This window comes from Entelurus aequoreus, linkage group LG06 (genome assembly GCF_033978785.1).
Source record: "Entelurus aequoreus isolate RoL-2023_Sb linkage group LG06, RoL_Eaeq_v1.1, whole genome shotgun sequence".
Classification (NCBI taxonomy): domain Eukaryota; kingdom Metazoa; phylum Chordata; class Actinopteri; order Syngnathiformes; family Syngnathidae; genus Entelurus; species Entelurus aequoreus.
Genome location: NC_084736.1, coordinates 23,168,630 through 23,189,582, shown reverse-complemented (window position 1 = coordinate 23,189,582; position 20,953 = coordinate 23,168,630). Strand labels below are relative to the sequence as shown.

Below are 20,953 nucleotides of genomic sequence, written 5' to 3'. Positions count from 1 at the left end.
TCGCATGATTTGCTATGATGCATATATTCTTTAAAAAGGCATGTAAATATACATTTAAAACTAATATGTTATTAAGTATAGTATTAACATATATATGTTTTCTTACATAATATGGCACTCCCGCGACCCAGAGAGGGACAAGCGCTAGATAATGGATGGATGGATGATATCGTTTTGTTCTATTTTTAAATTGTTGCTGCTTATTGTGCAATGTACTTTGTTGAGAATTTTTGTATTTTTTTAAAAATTTTTTTAGAGATTCTTCTAATCCTTTCAGTCAATTTTTATGTTATAAAAACGATTGGCAACAAATCTAGCATCTATTGTTGGTGTTATTGGCGACTGTACTCGTGTTGAATAGATACTCTGGTTAGATTCTGTCGCTCCACGTCCGAGAGCCTGACGTCACTCTTGCTTCGCGTTGCTGGAAGCCTTTCCCTCATTAAAAGTCGCCAGTGTCATGTTAAATTGTGAAGATGGCTGTCCGCGGGTATATCTCGAATATATTAAAGTACGTCCAGACAACCCTGTGCTTATGGCTGGTGTTAATGTGCATGTTAGTGTGTTATGATGGTCATTTTCCCCATGGTCTTTGAACACACCGTATCGGCGGAGAATGAGCAAGTGTTGTGTCTAGGCGTAAAGCACGGAAGCAGACGTATGTGCACAGAGGAAGTACTCGTCGGAATTGGGCCCGATGTTGGCATAAAATTGGCCATAAAAGCTAAAAAGAGTGTCAGACTTTGTTTTCTCCTGGACGCTACAATACATTTCATTACTTTATTTTGTTAGGTGTGAAGCCGTACATTAAGGAGAAACCTTAAACGTAGTTAAAACGGGTGTATCGCATAGCGCTTTTATTTTGAAGCCGGAAAAGTATGTGATTGCTTTGAGAAAGTGTCTTGACATGTTTTGATTTTGGATCGACTGTTTACAATAACAAAAAGTCTCCTTTCCACATCCTGCCGATCGTCTTTCATTTCTGTTGAGCTTTTATGTAATCTTACTTACTGAAGCAGGCCCACTAACAATTTAAATGTTATATTATCACCACACCTTAACACCGTAATCTGAACACGGACGTGAAGCACCGCGCAGCAGGTGTTTTCTGCAGGGATGTCGCCTCAATAGTAATTTCGTGTAATTAATAAATTATTAATTATTAAAATTTGTAGTTAATGCGTTGTTATCGTGTTAAAATTGACAGCCCTAATATATATATATATATATATATATATATATATATATATATATATATATATATATATATATATATATATATATATATATACATACATATATATATATATATATATATATATATATATATATATATATATATATATATATATATATATATATATATTATTACCTTATATATATTTTTAATGACTTTATTTATACATATATATGTATATATATTTTATTACTTTCAACACTTAATAATTAATGATAATATAATAATTATTACTACATCAGCGTCAGATCTATCCATCAATTGTAAGGTTTTGTTAGTTTTTCATGTGTGTATTATGCCCTTTTTGTTCAAGAAAACTTATTTTTTTACATGGCAAACACACAAAATATGCAATATTCTCCCCACAAAAAAAATTCAAAGGGAAATATTTAATGTGAAGTAATTGGCGCCTTGAATAACAACATTGTTTTTGATCTATAATTATTTATTTTTTTAGCAATGACAGTTTTAAAGGGAAAAAACCATCCTGCATGGCAGCTTTGTGTTAATAGAGTCAACATTCCAATTTTCTCGTTTGCTCTTTTATTCCACTTTTTAATGTTTTTTTGTATTTTTCTAATAGTATTTTTAGTGAGTGCCTGTGGCTGTTAAAAATTAGCTGTTGCAAATGTCCTTTGGACCCCACTGGGTTAAAAATATAATTTTTTGAACATATCGGTAATTTTGAACGTTTGTTATGTATCTTTTTAATAGTTTTAAGAAAAGGATACCAACGTTTACGACCACAAACTAATCAAATTCTTCAATCTGTCGATTTCGTCTCTAATTTCCGACAGCACGCGAAGGCACCATGACCATAACTAATCTATCAACACGTCTAGACTGGCAACATTATGTCGATAGGATTCTCCCAATTGATTGGATGATTACACTCAAATCCCGCCCATCTTTTTTTGACTGACAAGATAATCAGCAAATAAAAAGCGTGGTCGAGGCCGGCTGCGTAACTTGTGATTGGTGGATTCTTCAGGGCGATATAAATGGCAGCGTTTATTGTTCGCCGTCGCTCATTCAGTGGAAGACAACTTTGTGTCCCGACTCCGGCTGAAAATCTCTTCAAATATTTCCGAGTTAATAAACCAGCCGGTAAGTTTGGTCGTGATTGGAAAAGTTAGGCGAGGGCGACGTTTTGTGTGTTTGTCGCTCTTTTACGACACTTTGTCCAGTGAGAGCTGGTGTGTTTACGTGCGCTGGGATTTAAATGGTTAACTCCCAGGACGTCCAGATCACTTATTTGCATTTAAAAGCGAGCAAATTCTTTGTATTGGAGGCTTGCAGCTCAGTAAGCAACTCAAATTAAGTATGGTGAATCCGTTATTTTTATTAAGTTTGGAAGCAATTAGCAAAGCTTTTATTTATTTCTTGCATGTGTGCATCAGATTTTATAAGTGATTGTCGGTGTTTTGTCTTTGAATCCTATTAAATGCACTACAATGAGGTAATTGTTTATCAGGTTTTAAGCCGAATTTGAGAAAAAGTCCTAATCAGACATTTCTAGTCATTTCTGTGTACTATAGACATGTTTTTTTAAATTGAAATTGAGTAAATCTGACTCAAAGTGACTCCTTTCTGAATTAAATTCCATTGCAGGTGCAAAAGGAGTGACTGACCCACCACAGCAGGTCTGGTCCTTCAGAACTGGCTGAAGATGGGGGATCCGGACACTCCTGTGTTTGGGTCCTTGAAGGAAGAACTGGACTACTGGAAGGAGCGGGCCGCCAGGAACCAAGACAGGTTTTTGTTTCACTATTTCAGATGAGAAGACTTTATTTATCTGGGATGAAAAGTGATATCTTGTGCGAGATCACTTGCTTGTTGTCACAGGGTTTGAAAAATAAAGCTCCCGGGACTGGAGGAATGTAGGACGAATAACCAGCGTCTGTTGAAAAACAATATTTTACTTAATGTAACGTATCATAGGACACCATGGCCTGACCTTTTGACTTGTGTGTGCAGCGCGGAGGAGGCCCGGGAGGAGCTGCAGGAGTTCCAGCAGATGAGTCGCGACTACGAAGCCGAGCTGGAAGCCGAGCTCAAACTGTGCGAGAAGCAAAACCGGGAGCTCCTCTCCGCCAACGAGCGCCTGCGCACGGACGTGGAGAGCTACAAGGTAACGCTCGCTCACGTCCTCGCCGCCGCGGTGGCCTCGTGCTCGCTGTGCTTTCCTCCTCGGGGGCGGGGCACGACCACAAGGAGCTCAACGGAACATTGTGTAACATAAAAACATCACAAGGTGAATAATTCTTTGTCAGTGTGCCAAACTGGAAAATGGAATGTTGATATTTGATAGTTATGTTCACATTCTAATTCAACCGCCGACTCAAAACATGCCAAGATAATGCTTTAACAAAACATTTAATTACAAACCCCGTTTCCATATGAGTTGGGAAATTGTGTTAGATGTAAATATAAACGGAATACAATGATTTGCAAATCCTTTTCAACCCATATTCAATTGAATCAATCAATCAATGTTTATTTATATAGCCCTAAATCACAAGTGTCTCAAAGGGCTGTACAAGCCACAACGACATCCTCGGTACAGAGCCCACATACGGGCAAGGAAAACTCACCCCAGTGGGACGTCAATGTGAATGACTATGAGAAACCTTGGAGAGGACCGCATATGTGGGTAACCCCCCCCCCCCCCCCCCCCTCTAGGGGAGACCGAAAGCAATGGATGTCGAGTGGGTCTGACATAATATTGTGAAAGTCCAACACATCAGCGAAAGTCCAGTCCATAGTGGGGCCAGCAGGAACCATCCCGAGCGGAGACGGGTCAGCAGCGTAGAGATGTCCCCATCCGATGGACAGGCTAGCGGTCCACCCCGGGTTGGGAGCAGAGTAGAAAAGAAACGGCAGATCAACTGGTCTAAAAAGGGAATGCACTACAAAGACAACATATTTGATGTTCAAACTCATAAACTTTATTTATTTTTTGCGAATAATAATTAACTTAGAATTTCATGGCTGCAACACGTGCCAAAGTAGTTGGGAAAGGGCATGTTCACCACTGTGTTACATGGCCTTTCCTTTTAACAACACTCAGTAAACGTTTGGGAACTGAGGAGACACATTTTTTAAGCTTCTCAGGTGGAATTATTTCCCATTCTTGCTTGATGTACAGCTTAAGTTGTTCAACAGTCCGGGGGTCTCCGTTGTGGTATTTTAAATAAATGATAAATGGGTTATACTTGTATAGCGCTTTTCTACCTTCAAGGTACTCAAAGCGCTTTGACAGTATTTCCACATTCACACACACATTCACACACTGATGGCGGGAGCTGCCATGCAAGGCGCTAACCAGCACCCATCAGGAGCAAGGGTGAGGTGTCTTGCCCAAGGACACAACGGACGTGACTAGGATGGTAGAAGGTGGGGATTGAACCCAAGTAACCAGCAATGCTCCGATTGCCGGCACGGCCACTCTACCAACTTCGCCACGCCGTCCCCTTCAAAATGTGCCACGCATTTTCAATGGGAGACAGGTCTGGACTACAGGCAGGCCAGTCTAGTACCCGCACTCTTTTACTATGAAGCCACGTTGATGTAACACGTGGCTTGGCATTGTCTTGCTGAAATAAGCAGGGGCGTCCATGGTAACGTTGCTTGGATGGCAACATATGTTGCTCCAAAACCTGTTTGTACCTTTCAGCATTAACTGCGCCTTCACAGATGTGTAAGTTACCCATGTCTTGGGCACTAATACACCCCCATACCATCACAGATGCTGGCTTTTCAACTTTACGCCTATAACAATCAGGATGGTTCTTTTCCTCTTTGGTCACGACACGACGTCCACAGTTTCCAAAAACAATTTGAAACGTGGACTCGTCAGACCACAGAACACTTTTCCACTTTGTATCAGTCCATCTTAGATGAGCTCAGGCCCAGCGAAGCAGACGGCGTTTCTGGGTGTTGTTGATAAACGGTTTTCGCCTTGTATAGGAGAGTTTTAACTTGCACTTACGGTGTAGCGACCAACTGTAGTTACTGACATTGGGTTTCTGAAGTGTTCCTGAGCCCATGTGGTGATATTCTTTACACACTGACGTTGCTTGTTGATGCAGTACAGCCTGAGGGATCGAAGGTCACGTACTTAGCTGCTTACGTGCAGTGATTTCTCCAGATTCTCTGAACCCTTTGATATTACGGAGCGTAGGTGGTGAAATCCCTAAATTCCTTCCAATAGCTGGTTGAGAGGTTTTTCTTAAACTGTTCAACAATTTGCTCAAAGTGGTGACCCTCGCCCCATCCTTGTTTGTGAATGACTGAGCATCTCATGGAATCTACTTTTATACCCAATCATGGCACCCACCTGTTCCCAATTTGCCTGTTCACCTGTGGGATGTTCCAAATAAGTGTTTGATGAGCATTCCTAAACTTTATCAGTATTTATTGCCACCTTTCCCAACTTCTTTGTCACGTGTTGCTGGCATCAAATTCTAAAGTTAATGATTATTTGCAAAAAAAAAAAAATGTTTATCAGTTTGAACATCAAATATGTTGTCTTTGTAGCATATTCAACTGAATATGGGTTGAAAATGATTTGCAAATCATTGTATTCTGTTTATATTTACATCTAACACAATTTCCCAACTTATATGGAAACGGTGTTTGTAGAAGTTATAATAAACATTAGGCGATTACCTCCCGGACAGTGATAATTGGACCTTATTAGGGTGTGCACATGTACCTAACGAAGTGGACGTTTGATCAATTTTGATAAAATGTGTTTTGTTTTTTTCAGTAGTTGATCTGATTTATGGCTCTTTAAAGGGACTTGGACTTAGACAAACTTTATTGATCCACAAGGGAAATTGTTCCACACACAAGACAGATTTTGTGAAGCCGTTTTTTTAAAGAGCTGTTAAAAAGACTGGCTTATTAATATAACTTCATCATAATAATAATAAATATATTTTTAGCAACAAAGCACTTACTGGTAGCTGTTCTAAAATGATGTGGATCAGAATAATTAAAATACAGTGGGAGGGGGATTCATATAGCCCCATTCATCACCGTTTACCTGACTCATGAAACGTGACTAATTAGGGGGTTGCATTATCGACTTTTTAGCCGCCAGATGGCAGTGTTGAATATTTTAAAGTGTGTTTTGTGGCAATTCAACTTTGACCACAGCATCAGTTGCTAAGTAGAGTGGCACTTTCCATTTTCAGCAGACTGCATTGCAAAATTACCCCCCCCCCCCCCCTTTTTCCTCTCAGGTGAGATACACCCAGGAATGGGGGCGTATAAATCCCTTCCCTACTGTATACACATTATTGAATTGGTAAAAAATATTCTGAAATCCATCCATCTTCTTCCGCTTATCCGAGGTCGGGTCGCGGGGGCAGCAGCCTAAGCAGGGAAGCCCAGACTTCCCTCTCCCCAGCCACTTCGTCCAGCTCCTCCCGGGGGATCCCGAGGCGTTCCCAGGCCAGCCGGGAGACATAGTCTTCCCAACGTGTCCTGGGTCTTCCCCGCGGCCTCCTACCGGTCGGACGTGCCCTAAACACCTCCCTAGGGAGGCGTTCGGGGGGCATCCTGACCAGATGCCCGAACCACCTCATCTGGCTCCTCTCGATGTGGAGGAACAGCGGCTTTACTTTGAGCTTCCCCCGGATGGCAGAGCTTCTCACCCTATCTCTAAGGGAGAGCCCCGCCACCTGGCGGAGGAAACTAATTTTGGCCGCTTGTACCCGTGATCTTGTCCTTTCGGTCATAACCCAAAGTTCATGACCATAGGTGAGGATAGGAACGTAGATCGACCGGTAAATTGAGAGCTTTGCCTTGCAGCTCAGCTCCTTCTTCACCACAACGGATCGATACAGCGTCCGCATTACTGAAGACGCCGCACCGAGCCGCCTGTCGATCTCACGATCCACTCATCCCTCACTCGTGAACAAGACTCCAAGGTACTTGAACTCCTCCACTTGGGGCAGGGTCTCCTCCGCAACCCGGAGATGGCACTCCACCCTTTTCCGGGCGAGAACCATGGAATCGGACTTGGAGGTGCTGATTCTCATCCCAGTCGCTTCACACTCAGCTGCGAACCGATCCAGTGAGAGCTGAAGATCCTGGCCAGATGAAGCCATCAGGACCACATCATCTGCAAAAAGCAGAGACCTAATCCTGCAGCCACCAAACCAGATCCCCTCAACGCCTTGACTGCGCCTAGAAATTCTGTCCATAAAAGTTATGAACAGAATCGGTGACAAAGGGCAGCCTTGGCGGAGTCCAACCCTCACTGGAAACGTGTCTGACTTACTGCCGGCAATGCGGACCAAACTCTGGCACTGATCATACAGGGAGCGGACTGCCACAATCAGACAGTCCGATACCCCATACTCTCTGAGCACTCCCCACAGGACTTCCCGAGGGACACTGTCAAATGCCTTCTCCAAGTCCACAAAACACATGTAGACTGGTTGGGCAAACTCCCATGCACCCTCAAGGACCCTGCCGAGAGTATAGAGCTGGTCCACAGTTCCACGACCAGGACGAAAACCACACTGTTCCTCCTGAATCCGAGGTTCGACTATCCGGCGTAGCCTCCTCTCCAGCACACCTGAATAGACTTTACCGGGAAGGCTGAGGAGTGTGATCCCACGATAGTTAGAACACACCCTCCGGTTCCCCTTCTTAAAGAGAGGAACCACCACCCCGGTCTGCCAATCCAGAGGCACCACCCCCGATGTCCACGCGATGCTGCAGAGTCTTGTCAACCAAGACCGCCCCACAGCATCCAGAGCCTTAAGGAACTCCGGGCGGATCTCATCCACCCCCGGGGCCTTGCCACCGAGGAGCTTTTTAACTACCTCAGCAACCTCAGCCCCAGAAATAGGAGAGCCCACCACAGATTCCCCAGGCACTGCTTCCTCATAGGAAGACGTGTTGGTGGGATTGAGGAGGTCTTCGAAGTATTCCCTCCACCGATCCACAACATCCGCAGTCGAGGTCAGCAGAACACCATCCTCACCATACACTGTGTTGATAGTGCACTGCTTCCCCTTCCTGAGGCGGCAGATGGTGGTCCAGGATCGCTTCGAAGCCGAATATTCTGAAATATTTGCAATAATTGTATTTAGTTTTTACTGTAAATATTCTGTAAAGTGGTCTCATATTCCCATGCTTTGACAGTGATATCACTATTTTAACATTTTTCCTAACATAAATAACTTTGTAGCATTTTAATAATACAAATAACAAGAATAAAATGCATATAATTAATGTTTTTTAAAAGATACATTTATCAGTCCAGTTGTTAGTAGTCTGACATTATTTGCATGTGCATATAATCTGCTCGCAGCTACAACTTGGTACTCATAGTTCACCTAAAAGAACCGTTCAAAAGACTCTATTCGTTCACGCGCATCACATCTCTAATTTGTGTGCAGGCCGAGACAGAGGGGTTATTGTGGCCAGGAGGAGGCAGCTGATGATGCTGCAGGCGATGTCGTTGCATCCATATGACACATCCGATTAAGTCACAGGCTCACGTTGTTGCATACACGCCATAAGCTCCGCCTCTTGCTGCTGCTGGCATCACATGGTTCTCTGTGCGGTGATCAGAAATCGGGTGTGGAACTATAGGATGTTAATGTCAGAACGGACGTGATGATTGCTCAAAATACGTCCTCACGTTGAAGTGTTTGGCGGACGCTTCCTGTGTTTCTGTTTTTGACAAAACATTCTTGGATTGAGGCGTTCCTGTCAAAATACACTTTGTGGAGACTTTGTGGAATTTGCCTGAAGCTTGTGTCCCACCAGCTGGACACTTCACTTGGCCTCTTTTCAACGTTGACGTTTTATTTGCTAGGACTACAAAATGGCAGTCTATAAGTCCAAACCTACAGTACAGTACATATATGACAATGGCACAGAATTTGCCGTAAATTCCGCACTATAAGCTACTAGGCTCCAGCGCCCCCGCGACCTTAAAAGGGACAAGCGGTAGAAAATGGATGGATGGAAGCTACTTTTTTTTTACTGCACTTTCTTTTTTACTACACTTTGAACCCTGCGGCTTATAAAACAATGTGGCTAATTATGGATAAAAGAAGAGAAAAGACACTGAGTAAGTGTTATTGTCTGTGCTATGGCGCCATCCTTTGGACGAGCACTGCATTGACCTTCTGTTTAGACTGAGCTTTCAACCGGAAGTACAAGTGCCGTTCCATCTTCTAGCCGTCCATGGCGTTTTTACTCGTATGGGTTCTTCATTCCATCACTCCAAGCAATGTTTGTAAGTTTTACAATATAACTAAAACAATTCTTACTTTGCGTTTCGACTGAAGTAACATTTGAAAAGATTGGATTCAAATCTACCTCCTGAATCTGATGCCAAAAAAATCAGATTTGGAGTGTGTAGACTGGCAAAAAAAAAAATCCGATCTGTGTCACTTGATTCCCGGGCGTGGCCACCGCTGCTGCTCACGGCTCCCCTGTGGGGATGGGTCAAATGCAGAGGATAATTTCACCACACCTAGTGTGTGTGACAACCATTGGCACTTTAACTTTAACTTGAGGGCCAAAAAAAGTCAGATTAGGTGTGCAATGTAAACGGGGCCAAAGTTGGCAACATTGCTCGGCACCAGAATAATATTACTGGAGGGGGCGTGGCTACAGGATGGGGTTGTTTTCTGACTTCTTTGCATGTTAAAGAATTTTGACATGACGTGTCAATGATGTTATTAAATGATCTAGTAAAAATGTGTGTACATGTTAGTGCCAAAAAAGGTTGGTGGATGACAATAAACCTAAAAGTAAAATATTGTGTAGAAATTCACCCAATTACAGGAAATGTATTCTTGATTTTCTACATTTTGCTTTCAGGGTTTGCGTGATATATTTTTCCCTTTTTTATTTTTTTCCTGGGTGCTCACATCCCTGCTAATTAAAAAGGAAGGTTACATGTAATATATTTTTCTCCTGCTCCTTACTTTGGGAAGGTCATAAACCCTTGCATCGTAATACAGTTTTTAGCCCTACTGATATTTAGTCCTGTATATGGACTGGTGACTAAATGCCAGTATCGTCACATGGATGTAAATTTAGCCGCTGTAAGGACGTGGAATACGTTTTTTTTATTAAAGTGAACAAAACAGATGAAATTTGACCTTTTTCACCTCAAAAAAGGCGAAACAAGTCTGCTAAATAAACACTGTACAGATCGAATAGTTCGGTGAGGTCTTCGCCTAGAAAACCAGGAAATAAAAGTCGTCGATGAGCTTCAAGAGGTAGTCACCTGAAATGGTTTTCACTTCACAGGTGTGCTTGAAGCTCATCGAGAGAATGCCATGAGTGTGCAAAAGCAGTAATCAGAGCAAAGGGTGGCTATTTTGAAGAAACTAGAATACAAAACGTGTTAAGTTATTTCACCTTTTTTTGTTAAGTACATAACTCCACGTGTTCATTCATAGTTTTGATGCCTTCAGTGACAATCTACAATGTAAATAGTCATGAAAATAAGGAAAACTCATTGAATGAGAAGGTGTGTCCAAACTTTTGGCCTGTACTGTATGTGAACCTGTAGAAGGATAGTTTGCTTCGCCCTCCCCTAATCCCCCATCTAGAAACGAAGTCTGATGTCACTGGATACGCTGCTGTGTTCTGACTCCGCCTCCTCCTCCTCCCCCTCCTGCCAGGAGAAGTACGAGACGCGGCACTCGGAGGCCTGCTGTCAGATCTCGGTCTTGGAGGGCGAGCTGGCCGACGCCACGTCCATCCGAGACCAGCTCCACAATTACGTCAGGGAACTGGAGCAGGCCAACGACGACCTGGAGAGGGCCAAGAGGTCAGCCGGGGGTCGTGAACGCTGCAAATATTTTTTTACATTGTTTACTGTGTGTGTGTCCCAGGGCGACGGTCATGTCGCTGGACGACTTTGAGCTGAGGACCAACCAGGTCATCGAGAGGAACGCATTCCTGGAGAGCGAGCTGGACGAGAAGGAGAATCTTCTGGAGTCGGTCCAGAGGCTGAAGGATGAGGCTCGAGGTGGGCGGAGTCTAACAATCTCCTATGAAGACAGCCATCTTTTATTTTTTTCTTAAACAGAGCATTTGTTTCTTGCAGACTTGAAGCAGGAGCTGGCGGTGCAGCAAAGACAAATACTCGACAAGCCCAGAGCCTCCATCAATGGTGTGCCCAGAGAGCCTTCACCATCACCATCATCATCACCACAGTCACCTTCATCATCCACCACGGCACCTTACCCCACTCCGCCCCTCACCCCTCTGGCCACGCCTGAGCGGACCTCCCTCCGAAGAGGTGAGTGGTACGTGTTTCGTCTCTTTGACTTGTTGGATTACTTTTTTTGGTTTTTTTTTGTTGTGGTTTTGTCAGGTGAAAGTCTACCGGGTGGTTCTCTGAGCACGTCGTCCAGGATCTCAGCACTCAACATCGTCAACGAGCTGCTCAGGAAAGTCGGCGTAAGTGAGACTCGTCGGATCAGGGCTGGGCAATACGGTTGAAAACTGTCTGTCGATAGGGGTGTCAAACTTTTTTTTTTTTCCGAATGAATTGGGATTCTTGTTTGAAACTATTCCCAATCAATTAAAAAACAATCTAAATGATTTAAGATAAAAAATACAAATCTGTCCTGTCCAGCCACTCAAATCATATAGTTGATGTAAATGATCATATCTGCTGTACAGATTTACTTCAGAAAAGAGAAATGTTGGATACTTCTCTTGTTGCCTTATTTGTATTTGACTTTATTAAATGTTTGGGTAGGTCATAAATCTGTGGTATGGGGGTGTATTAGTGCCCAAGACATGGGTAACTTACACATCTGTGAAGGCACCATTAATGCTGAAAGGTACATACAGGTTTTGGAGCAACATATGTTGCCATCCAAGCAACGTTATTATGGACGCCCCTGCTTATTTCAGCAAGACAATGCCAAGCCACGTGTTACAACAGTGGGGCTTATAGTAAAAGAGTGTGGGTACTAGACTGGCCTGCCTGTAGTCCAGACCTGTCTCCCATTGAAAATATGTGGCGCATTATGAAGCCTAAAATACCACAACGGAGACCCCCGGACTGTTGAACAACTTAAGCTGTACATCAAGCAAGAATGGGAAAGAATTCCACCTGAAAAGCTTCAAAAATTGGTCTCCTCGGTTCCCAAATGTTTACTGAGTGTTGTTAAAAGGAAAGGTCATGTAACACAGTGGTAAAAATGCCCCTGTGCCATTAAATTCTAAGTTAATGATTATTTGCAAAAAAATTTAGTTTCTCAGTTCCAACATAAATATTTTGTCTTTGCAGTTTATTCAATTGAATATAGGTTGAAAAGGATTTGCATATCATTGTATTGTGTTTTTATTTACGATTTACACAACGTGCCAACTTCACTGGTTTTGGGTTTTGTAATATAATTTGTCAGAGCAGTTTGTCTATTTTTTGGAGGAATGTAGTTAATCCTAGGACTGGCACCCAATGTTATTAAAGGCCTACTGAAACCCACTACTAGCGACCACGCAGTCTGATAGTTTATATATCAATAATGAAATCTTAACATTGCAACACATGCTAATACGGCCGGGTTAACTTATAAAGTGCAATTTTAAATTTCCCGCTAAACTTCCGATTGAAAATGTCTATATATGATGACGTATGCGCGTGATGTCAATAGTTGAAACGGAAGTATTCGGACACATTGTATCCTATACAAAAAGCTCTGTTTTCATCTCAAAATTCTGTAAAAAATCTGTATTGGTGAATCTTTTGCAATTTGTTTAATGAACAATGAAGACTGCAAAGAAGAAAGTTGTAGGTGGGATCGGTGTATTAGCGGCTGGCTCCAGCAACACAAGCAGGAGGACTTTGACTTGGATAGCAGACGCGCTATCCGACCCTAGTTGCCGACCGCATCGATGATCGGGTGAAGTCCTTCGTCGCACCGTCGATCGCTGGAACGCAGGTGAGCACGGGTGTTGATGAGCAGATGAGGGCTGGCTGGCGTAGGTGGATAGCTAATGTTTTTAGCATAGCTCTGTGAGGTCCCGTTGCTAAGTTAGCTTCAATGGCGTCGTTAGCAACAGCATTTTTAATCTTCGCCAAGCTGGAAAGCATTAACCGTGTAGTTACAGGTCCATGGTTTAATAGTATTGTTGATTTTCTGTCTATCCTTCCAGACAGGGGCTTATTTCTTTTGTTTCTTTATGCAGTTAAGCCCGATGCTATAACGTTAGCTCCATAGCTAAAGTGTTTCGCCGATGTATTGTCGTGGAGATAAAAGTCACTGTGAATGTCCATTTCGCGTTCTCGACTCTCATTTTCAAGAGGATATAGTATCCGAGGTGGTTTAAAATACAAATCCGTGATTCACAATAGAAAAAGGAGAGAGTGTGCAATCCAATGAGCCAGCTTGTACCTAAGTTACGGTCACAGCCAAAAAAAGATGCGTCCTTCACTCTCACATTCCTCATCCACGAATCTTTCATCCTGGCTCAAATTAATGGGATAATCGTCGCTTTCTCTGTCCGAATTGCTCTAACTGCTGGTGTAAACAATGGGGAAATGTGAGGAGCCTTTCAACCTGTGACGTCACGCTACTTCCGGTACAGGCAAGGCTTTTTTTTATCAGCGACCAAAAGTTGCGAACTTTATCGTCAATGTTCTCTACTAAATCCTTTCAGCAAAAATATGGCAATATCGCGAAATGACAAGTATGACACATAGAATGGATCTGCTATCCCCGTTTAAATAAAACAATTCATTTCAGAAGGCCTTTAAATATAGATTTTGAATCAAGAATCGAATCAGGTGGTGCCCAAACATTCACAGCCCTATCGGTCGATATCGATAATTATTTTTTCTGGCCTATGGGGGGGGGAAATGAAGGACAAAGAGAAAAATGTATTGAATGTAAACCTTTTTCCCAAATCCCAAAAAGTGCCATACTTTCCGGGTGACTTTTCCTTTTTTATTCCCCCCGACCTGTGTGTGTGGGGGGGAGGGTTAGGGGTCGCTCTCACCCTCTGTCTGCTCCTTGTTGATGTGGGTGGCTTTTGCTTTTTTTGATTGTTTATTATTGTAGCAATATGGTTAAGAATTTCTGATCATTTGTGAGGGCATTATAGAGGCATTGTGTGTTGCCAGGGCAGCACACACAGCACAGTTCTGCTTGTCAAAGAGAAAGTTGACCCATCACCTCCTTATGTTTGATATACAGTACTGTATGTCACGTTTTATAACCTTTTGTTGAGGCCAGGACCAATTTCTCTGGGGGGAAACTCTGCTTCACTATACAAACTCTTCCATTTACGAACCATGTTCAAGAACCAATAAAAACGAGTAAAACGAGGTTCCACCGTGTTTGACAGTATTGCAGAAAATATATTTACGAGGGAGTGTTTTAACAACTGTTTCGTCACAACTGTTTGTTTTTTGTGTAGACGAAGCAGGAACGTGTAACAATACATCAACTATTTAATGATCAAACTACACCATTGTTGTAGCTCAGACCGACTGCCTGTTCCTGTCTAGTGCTAAGCCTTCTGGGTAATGTAGTACATATACATTTACCTCATATGTATTTATATATTTACTAGAGATGTCCGATATCTACCGATATATACAGTCGTGGAATTAACACATTATTATGCCTAATTTTGTTGTGATGCCCCACTGGATGCATTAAACAATGTAACAAGGTTTTCCAAAATAAATCAACTCAAGTTATTACCATGAATTGATTAACGTGGACCCCGATTTAAACAAGTTGAAAAACTTATTCGGGTGTTACCTGTGCAATCTACTAATACAAGTTTCAATCAATCAAAAACAAGGTTTTCCAAAATAAGAGAACAACTTCAACTCCAGTTATGGAAAAAAGTGCCAACATGGCACTGCCATATTTATTATTGAAGTCACAAAGTGCATAATTTTTTTTTAACATGCTTCAAAACAGCAGTTTGGAATTTGGGACATGCTCTCCCTGAGATAATCCTAATACCCACTACAACTATGGGAAATACTATACTTTGACTTTCACAAAGTGCATTATTTTTTATTTTTTTTAAACATGCCTCAAAACAACAGCTACAAAAACTATGAAGGCACACAGCTTCAGTCCAGAGTATACTAGAGCATACTTGCCAACCTTGAGACCTCCGAACTTGGGAGATGGGGGGTGGTGTTTGGTGGTAGCGTCCCGGAATAGTTAGTGCTGCAAGGGGTTCTGGGTATTTGTTCTGTTTGTTGTGTTACGGTGCGGATGTTCTCCCGAAATGTGTTTGTCATTCTTGTTTGGTGTGGGTTCACAGTGTGGCGCATATTTGTAACAGTAATAAAGTTGTTTATACGGCCTGTCCTGACCTGTATGGCTGTTGATAAAGTATGCCTTGCATTCACTTGTGTGTGTAAAAGCCGCATATATTATGTGACTGGGCCGGCACGCTGTTTGTATGGAGGAAAAGCGGATGTGACGACAGCTTGTAGAGGACGCTAAAGGCAGCGCCTATAAGGCACGCCCCCAATAATGTTGTCTGGGTGGAAATCGGGAGAATGGTTGCTCCGGGAGATTTTCGGGAGGGCCACTGAAATTTGGTAGTCTCCCGGGAAAATCGGGAGGGTTGGCAAGTATGCTCTACGTCCGTACAGTGGCGTTTTAAAAAGTCATTAATTTTACTTTTTGAAACCGAAACCGATAATTTCCAATATTACATTTTATAAATGAATAAATGATAAATGAGTTATACCTGTATAGCGCTTTTCTACCTTCAAGGTACTCAAAGCGCTTTGACAGTATTTCCACATTCACCCATTCACACACACATTCACACACTGATGGCGGGAGCTGCCATGCAAGGCGCTAACCAGCAGCCATCAGGAGCAAGGGTGAAGTGTCTTGCCCAAGGACACAACAGACGTGACTAGGATGGTACAAGGTGGGGATTGAACCCCAGTAACCAGCAACCCTCCGATTGCTGGCACGGCCACTCTACCAACTTCGATAATCGGACATCTCTAATATTTACCTTTTTTTTTTTATCCAGCGTCAGGCAATTTAGAACATCTTTTTATTTGCAATGCTGACCTAGCAAAGAGGCAGCATATACATGTTAGAGATGTTGAAGTGTGATAATCTCTCATTTACCAAGAAATACAGTGTTTTTTATTCCTGGGGAGGCCTGGCTTGGTTGATAGAGCGGCCGTGAGGGTTCCAGGTTCGATCCCCACTTCCGCCAACCTAGTCAGTGCTGTTGTTTCCTCTAACAAGACACTGCTCCCAATGTGACTTAGATAAAGGGTTTCACTATGTAAAGCGCTTTGAGTCACTAGAGAAAAGCGCTATATAATTCACTTCACATCTATGACTATTCGTACAGTATTTTGATAACGAGCTCTGAGTATATTCTTCTACTGCCATCTAGTGTTTACTTTTAACTGTGCAATAAAACGAGTAAAACAACAATACTGTATTTGTTTTCCAATTTTAGTTGGAATCTAGTGCTTTTTTTAGGATAATGTTACAGGGAACATTTGAAACATTGATAACAACTTCTTAAATTCAACAATTCAATATGTTTGAAAAAAGTAAGCCTTAGAATATCGCAGCTTTGGCTGCAACTTTCTGAAAAAGCTGCTGCAAATTCAGGCGTTCTGGGTCAGGACAATTGCAAAAAATGAAGTCCTTGAGGGACTGACTTGTGCATTTGTTTTGGATCCTGCAGCATTTTCCTGTTGCATGTTTTTATTTTTATTTGATCACTTCTATGTTTGGACTTTGCTGCTTGTAAAGATGTCACTTAAATCAGGTGTCCAAAGTGCGGCCCGCAGCTAATGTTTTTTTAACAGTCCGCAGCACATTCTAGAAATACTATATAAAAAATGTAATAATTAAAATACACAAGTACAAATAATAAAAAAAATGGAATAATAGCGGCAATGGGTAAAATGTAGCAACGTCGACTTTTTTCTTTAAAAGCTCAAATGATAAATGTTATCAAATCTTTTTAAATATTGAAATATTTTTATTTTATTTTGTGTTCGCCGTTTTGTCATTTGACAAAAGGGCATAAAATAAAAAGTTCATCCAGAGATTTAAGTGTTGAAAGTAGAAACAATTATTATTATTGTTAGTGGGGATCCCCAATAATCGTAGTGGGATTTTTTTTTTTAAACCGTCATTGCTCAAAACAATGAATTATAATCAATAGAGTTATGAATTATTTACCTATTTAAAGCTCCAGTTACAGTACTTAGACATTTTTTAGGGAGGTAAACGTGCATGTTTTGTGTATGCCATAAAAAAACAGGGTTTTCTTCAACAAAGTAACATCTAAAGTTTTGTTTTTTTAACCCTTTTGAGTAACTCTAATTTTAGATCAATTTTAGTGGAATTTGAAAATAATAATAAAATAAAAATACTTTTGTTGCTCAAAAAATTATGAATTAAAATCAATGTTGGTAACACTTTAGTATGGAGAACATATTCACCATTAATTAGTTTCTTATTAACATGCAAATTAGTAACATATTGGCTCTTAATTAGTCATTATTAAGTACTTATTAACACCTTATTCTGCTTGGCCTTATTATACAACCAGTAAGCCATTAACTAAGAGTCTTCCCTCAATAACCTCAGAATTATTGCTTATCGGTAGGTTGTGAGTTCAAAACCCCGGCCGAGTCATACCAAAAACTATAAAATTGGGACCCATTACCTCCCTGCTTGGCACTCAGCATCAAAGGTTGGAATTGGGGGTTAAATCACCAAAAATGATTCCCGGGCGTGGCCACCGCTGCTGCCCACTGCTCCCCTCACCTCCCAGGGGGTGATCAAGGGTGATGGGTCAAATGCAGAGAATAATTTCGCCACACCTAGTGTGTGTGTGTGTGTGTGTGTGTGTGTGACTATCATTGGTACTTTAACTTATTAGTAACACTAACCCTAACCCTTATATTTTCCCCTAGTGTCTAAATAACTCTAAATTAAGTCGATAACACTTTATTATGGGGAACATATTCACCATTAAGTAGTTGCTTAACATATGTTCCCCATACTAAAGTGTTACCTCAATGTTATGAATTATTGACTTATTAAGGCTCCATTACTTCACATTAAATATTCCACTTTGGAAACTTTTGGGGAAATCTTTGCACATTCTTGTTTTTGCCATAAAATGGTTTTCTTTCGAAAAAAGGGTATACAATATAAATATATCTTTTATTTTGACAGACCTGAAGATGATCTTTTTACAAAGGTAACATTTTTCAAATCAAACAATAGAACAAGAACCCCACCAGCTAGCTTATGTTACCATTAGTGGTTTAACCTAACATTTGTTTTACAACTGTCTTTTTTTTTCCACAATTATGACGGTTATGTAAAAAATGTTTTTTTTCGGGCCCGAAATGAAATGATTGGTGTTTACAGCTGTCACTAGTCAACACGTACGCGCGCACATACAAAAACAGTCCAGTAGACGCGACAAACAATTTTCAGTCATGTTGTGGTTATGACAGAATATACATTCAATGACTACTAACGCTAACTATCTAAATTGCTATTATTGGCTTAAAGCTAAAGCTGGTGCATGTGTTAACGTCCGTACGTACGTTGTTACGTCATTGCGTCTTAGAAGCAGTGAGAGGGCGGGATATACATTGGAAAGTTGCAAACAGCCCATTTTAATAAATTAATCAAAATAAATAAATAATTTTTTACATTTTTATGATTGTGCCCCTTCCGGGTTCCCGGGACTAAACCTAAGGGGAGCCCTTAAGGTTTATATAAAAAAATTAAAAAAAAGAATTGTTCAGTCTAGACCAGGGGTCACCAACCTTTTTGAAACCAAGAGCTACTTCTTGGGTACTGATTAATGCGAAGGGCTACCAGTTTGATACACACTTAAATAAATTGACAGAAATAGCCAATTTGCTCAATTTACTTTTAACTCTTTGTTATTATTAATAATTAATGATATTTACACTTAATTGAACGGTTTAAAAGAGGAGAAAACACGAAAAAAATGACAATTCAATTTTTAAACATAGTTTATCTTCAATTTCGACTCTTTAAAATTCAACAGAAAAAAAGAAGAGAAAAACTAGCTAATTGGAATCTTTTTGAAAAAATTTAAAAAAATAATTTATGGAACATCATTAGTAATTTTTCCTGATTAAATTTATTTTTAGAATTTTGATTACATGTTTTAAATAGGTTAAAATCCAATCTACACTTTGTTAGAATATATAACAAATTGGACCAAGCTATATTTCTAACAAAGACAAATCATTATTTCTTCTAGATTTTCCAGAATAAAAATTTTAAAAGAAATTCAAAAGACTTTGAAATAAGATTCAAATTTGATTCTACAGATTTTCTAGATTTGCCAGAATAATGTTTTTGAATTTTAATCATAATAAGTTTGAAGAAATATTTCACAAATATGATTCGTTAAAAAAACAGAAGCTAAAGTGAAGAATTAAATTAAAATGTATTTATTATTCTTTACAATTAAAAAAATTAATTTACTTGAACATTGATTTAAATTGTCAGGAAAGAAGAGGAAGGAATTTAAAAGGTAAAAAGGTATATGTGTTTAAAAATCCTAAAATCATTTTTAAGGTTGTATTTTTTCTCTAAAATTGTCTTTCTGAAAGTTATAAGAAGCAAAGTAAAAAAATGTACGAATTTATTTAAACAAGTGAAGACCAAGTCTTTAAAATATTTTCTTGGATTTTCAAATTCTATTTGAGTTTTGTCTCTCTTAGAATTAAAAATGTCGGGAAAAGCGAGACCAGCTTGCTAGTAAATAAATAAAATTAAAAAAATAGAGGCAGCTCACTGGTAAGTGCTGCTATTTGAGCTATTTTTAAAACAGGCCAGCGGGCTACTCATCTGGTCCTTACGGGCTACCTGGTGCCCGCGGGCACCGCGTTGGTGACCCCTGGTCTAGACACTCCTGCCTTAATTGGTCCGACCGTTCTAATTTCTTTACTCCAAATGCATTCTTGTTCATGCTTCTTCTCGTGACAGACATTTTTCTAACGGGAAATATGTGCCTTGCTCCAAGGCTGGGAAGTGATGCTGAAAAGATGCGGTCAGAACACCCATGCCTCCACTCAGACCACATTGAGTCGGGTCTGGATTCTTGGTCCTAACCGTTTCCTGTCTGCTGCAGAACCTGGAGTCCAAGCTGGCGTTGTGCAGAGACCACGTCCGCGATCAGCCGCTCGGTCGGAGAATCCAGGCTCCCAAAGCGGGCCCCACTTAGACTCCGCCCACCGACCAGGAGGTCGGTATCCAACTTGACCACGTCCTCGCCGGTTCTGGTTTTTGGACTTGCTGCTGTGTGATTTGTCCTTCCTTGTTGTGCGACACACAAACATTCTTACAACAACGAGTCAGCGCTCGCACTTCCTCCAGCTGACCAACCGCTCGTTACGTAACCTCTGACCAGCGGGGACACGCCCACTTTCCTTTTTGTCCAACACTGTTCTGGAAAAGTGACATTTTAACGACTTTCACTTTTGAGAAGAAATGCACTTTTTTCCCACTGATGTCCAACACCTTGTGGCCACTTTTGGTACTGCGTGGAAAAACTGCCTTCCTTAATGTTGTTTTAAAAGAAATAATTAATAAAATGTAATAAATGCTGAGCTTCTTTTTAAAGTCTTTCTGAATAAAAGAATTGACTTCAGAACCAGCACTTCATTTATCTTGTATTTCACAG

General features: G+C 40.9%; 1 protein-coding gene across 1 annotated transcript; it reads left to right on the top strand.

Annotated features, from left to right (window-relative positions):
• The first annotated feature begins 2,185 nt into the window (after positions 1-2,185).
• LOC133652002 (nuclear distribution protein nudE homolog 1-like) lies at positions 2,186-20,901 on the top strand. The gene is made up of 8 exons (XM_062050306.1): positions 2,186-2,344; positions 2,849-2,992; positions 3,215-3,368; positions 10,909-11,057; positions 11,122-11,258; positions 11,337-11,531; positions 11,607-11,692; positions 20,402-20,901. Exons 2-8 carry the CDS (start codon positions 2,907-2,909, stop codon positions 20,492-20,494), a joined length of 900 nt encoding a protein of 299 aa, XP_061906290.1. The 5' UTR covers positions 2,186-2,344; positions 2,849-2,906; the 3' UTR covers positions 20,495-20,901.
• The last annotated feature ends 52 nt before the right edge of the window (positions 20,902-20,953 follow it).

Excerpts from the sequence above, each read along its gene's own strand:
- LOC133652002 (XM_062050306.1), top strand. The coding sequence starts at position 2,907 with ATGGGGGATCCGGACACTCCTGTGTTTGGGTCCTTGAAGGAAGAACTG. Across the intron at positions 3,369-10,908 it reads CGGACGTGGAGAGCTACAAG|GAGAAGTACGAGACGCGGCA; the intron begins GTAACGCTCGCT and ends CCCTCCTGCCAG. Across the intron at positions 11,693-20,401 it reads AGCTGCTCAGGAAAGTCGGC|AACCTGGAGTCCAAGCTGGC; the intron begins GTAAGTGAGACT and ends TGTCTGCTGCAG.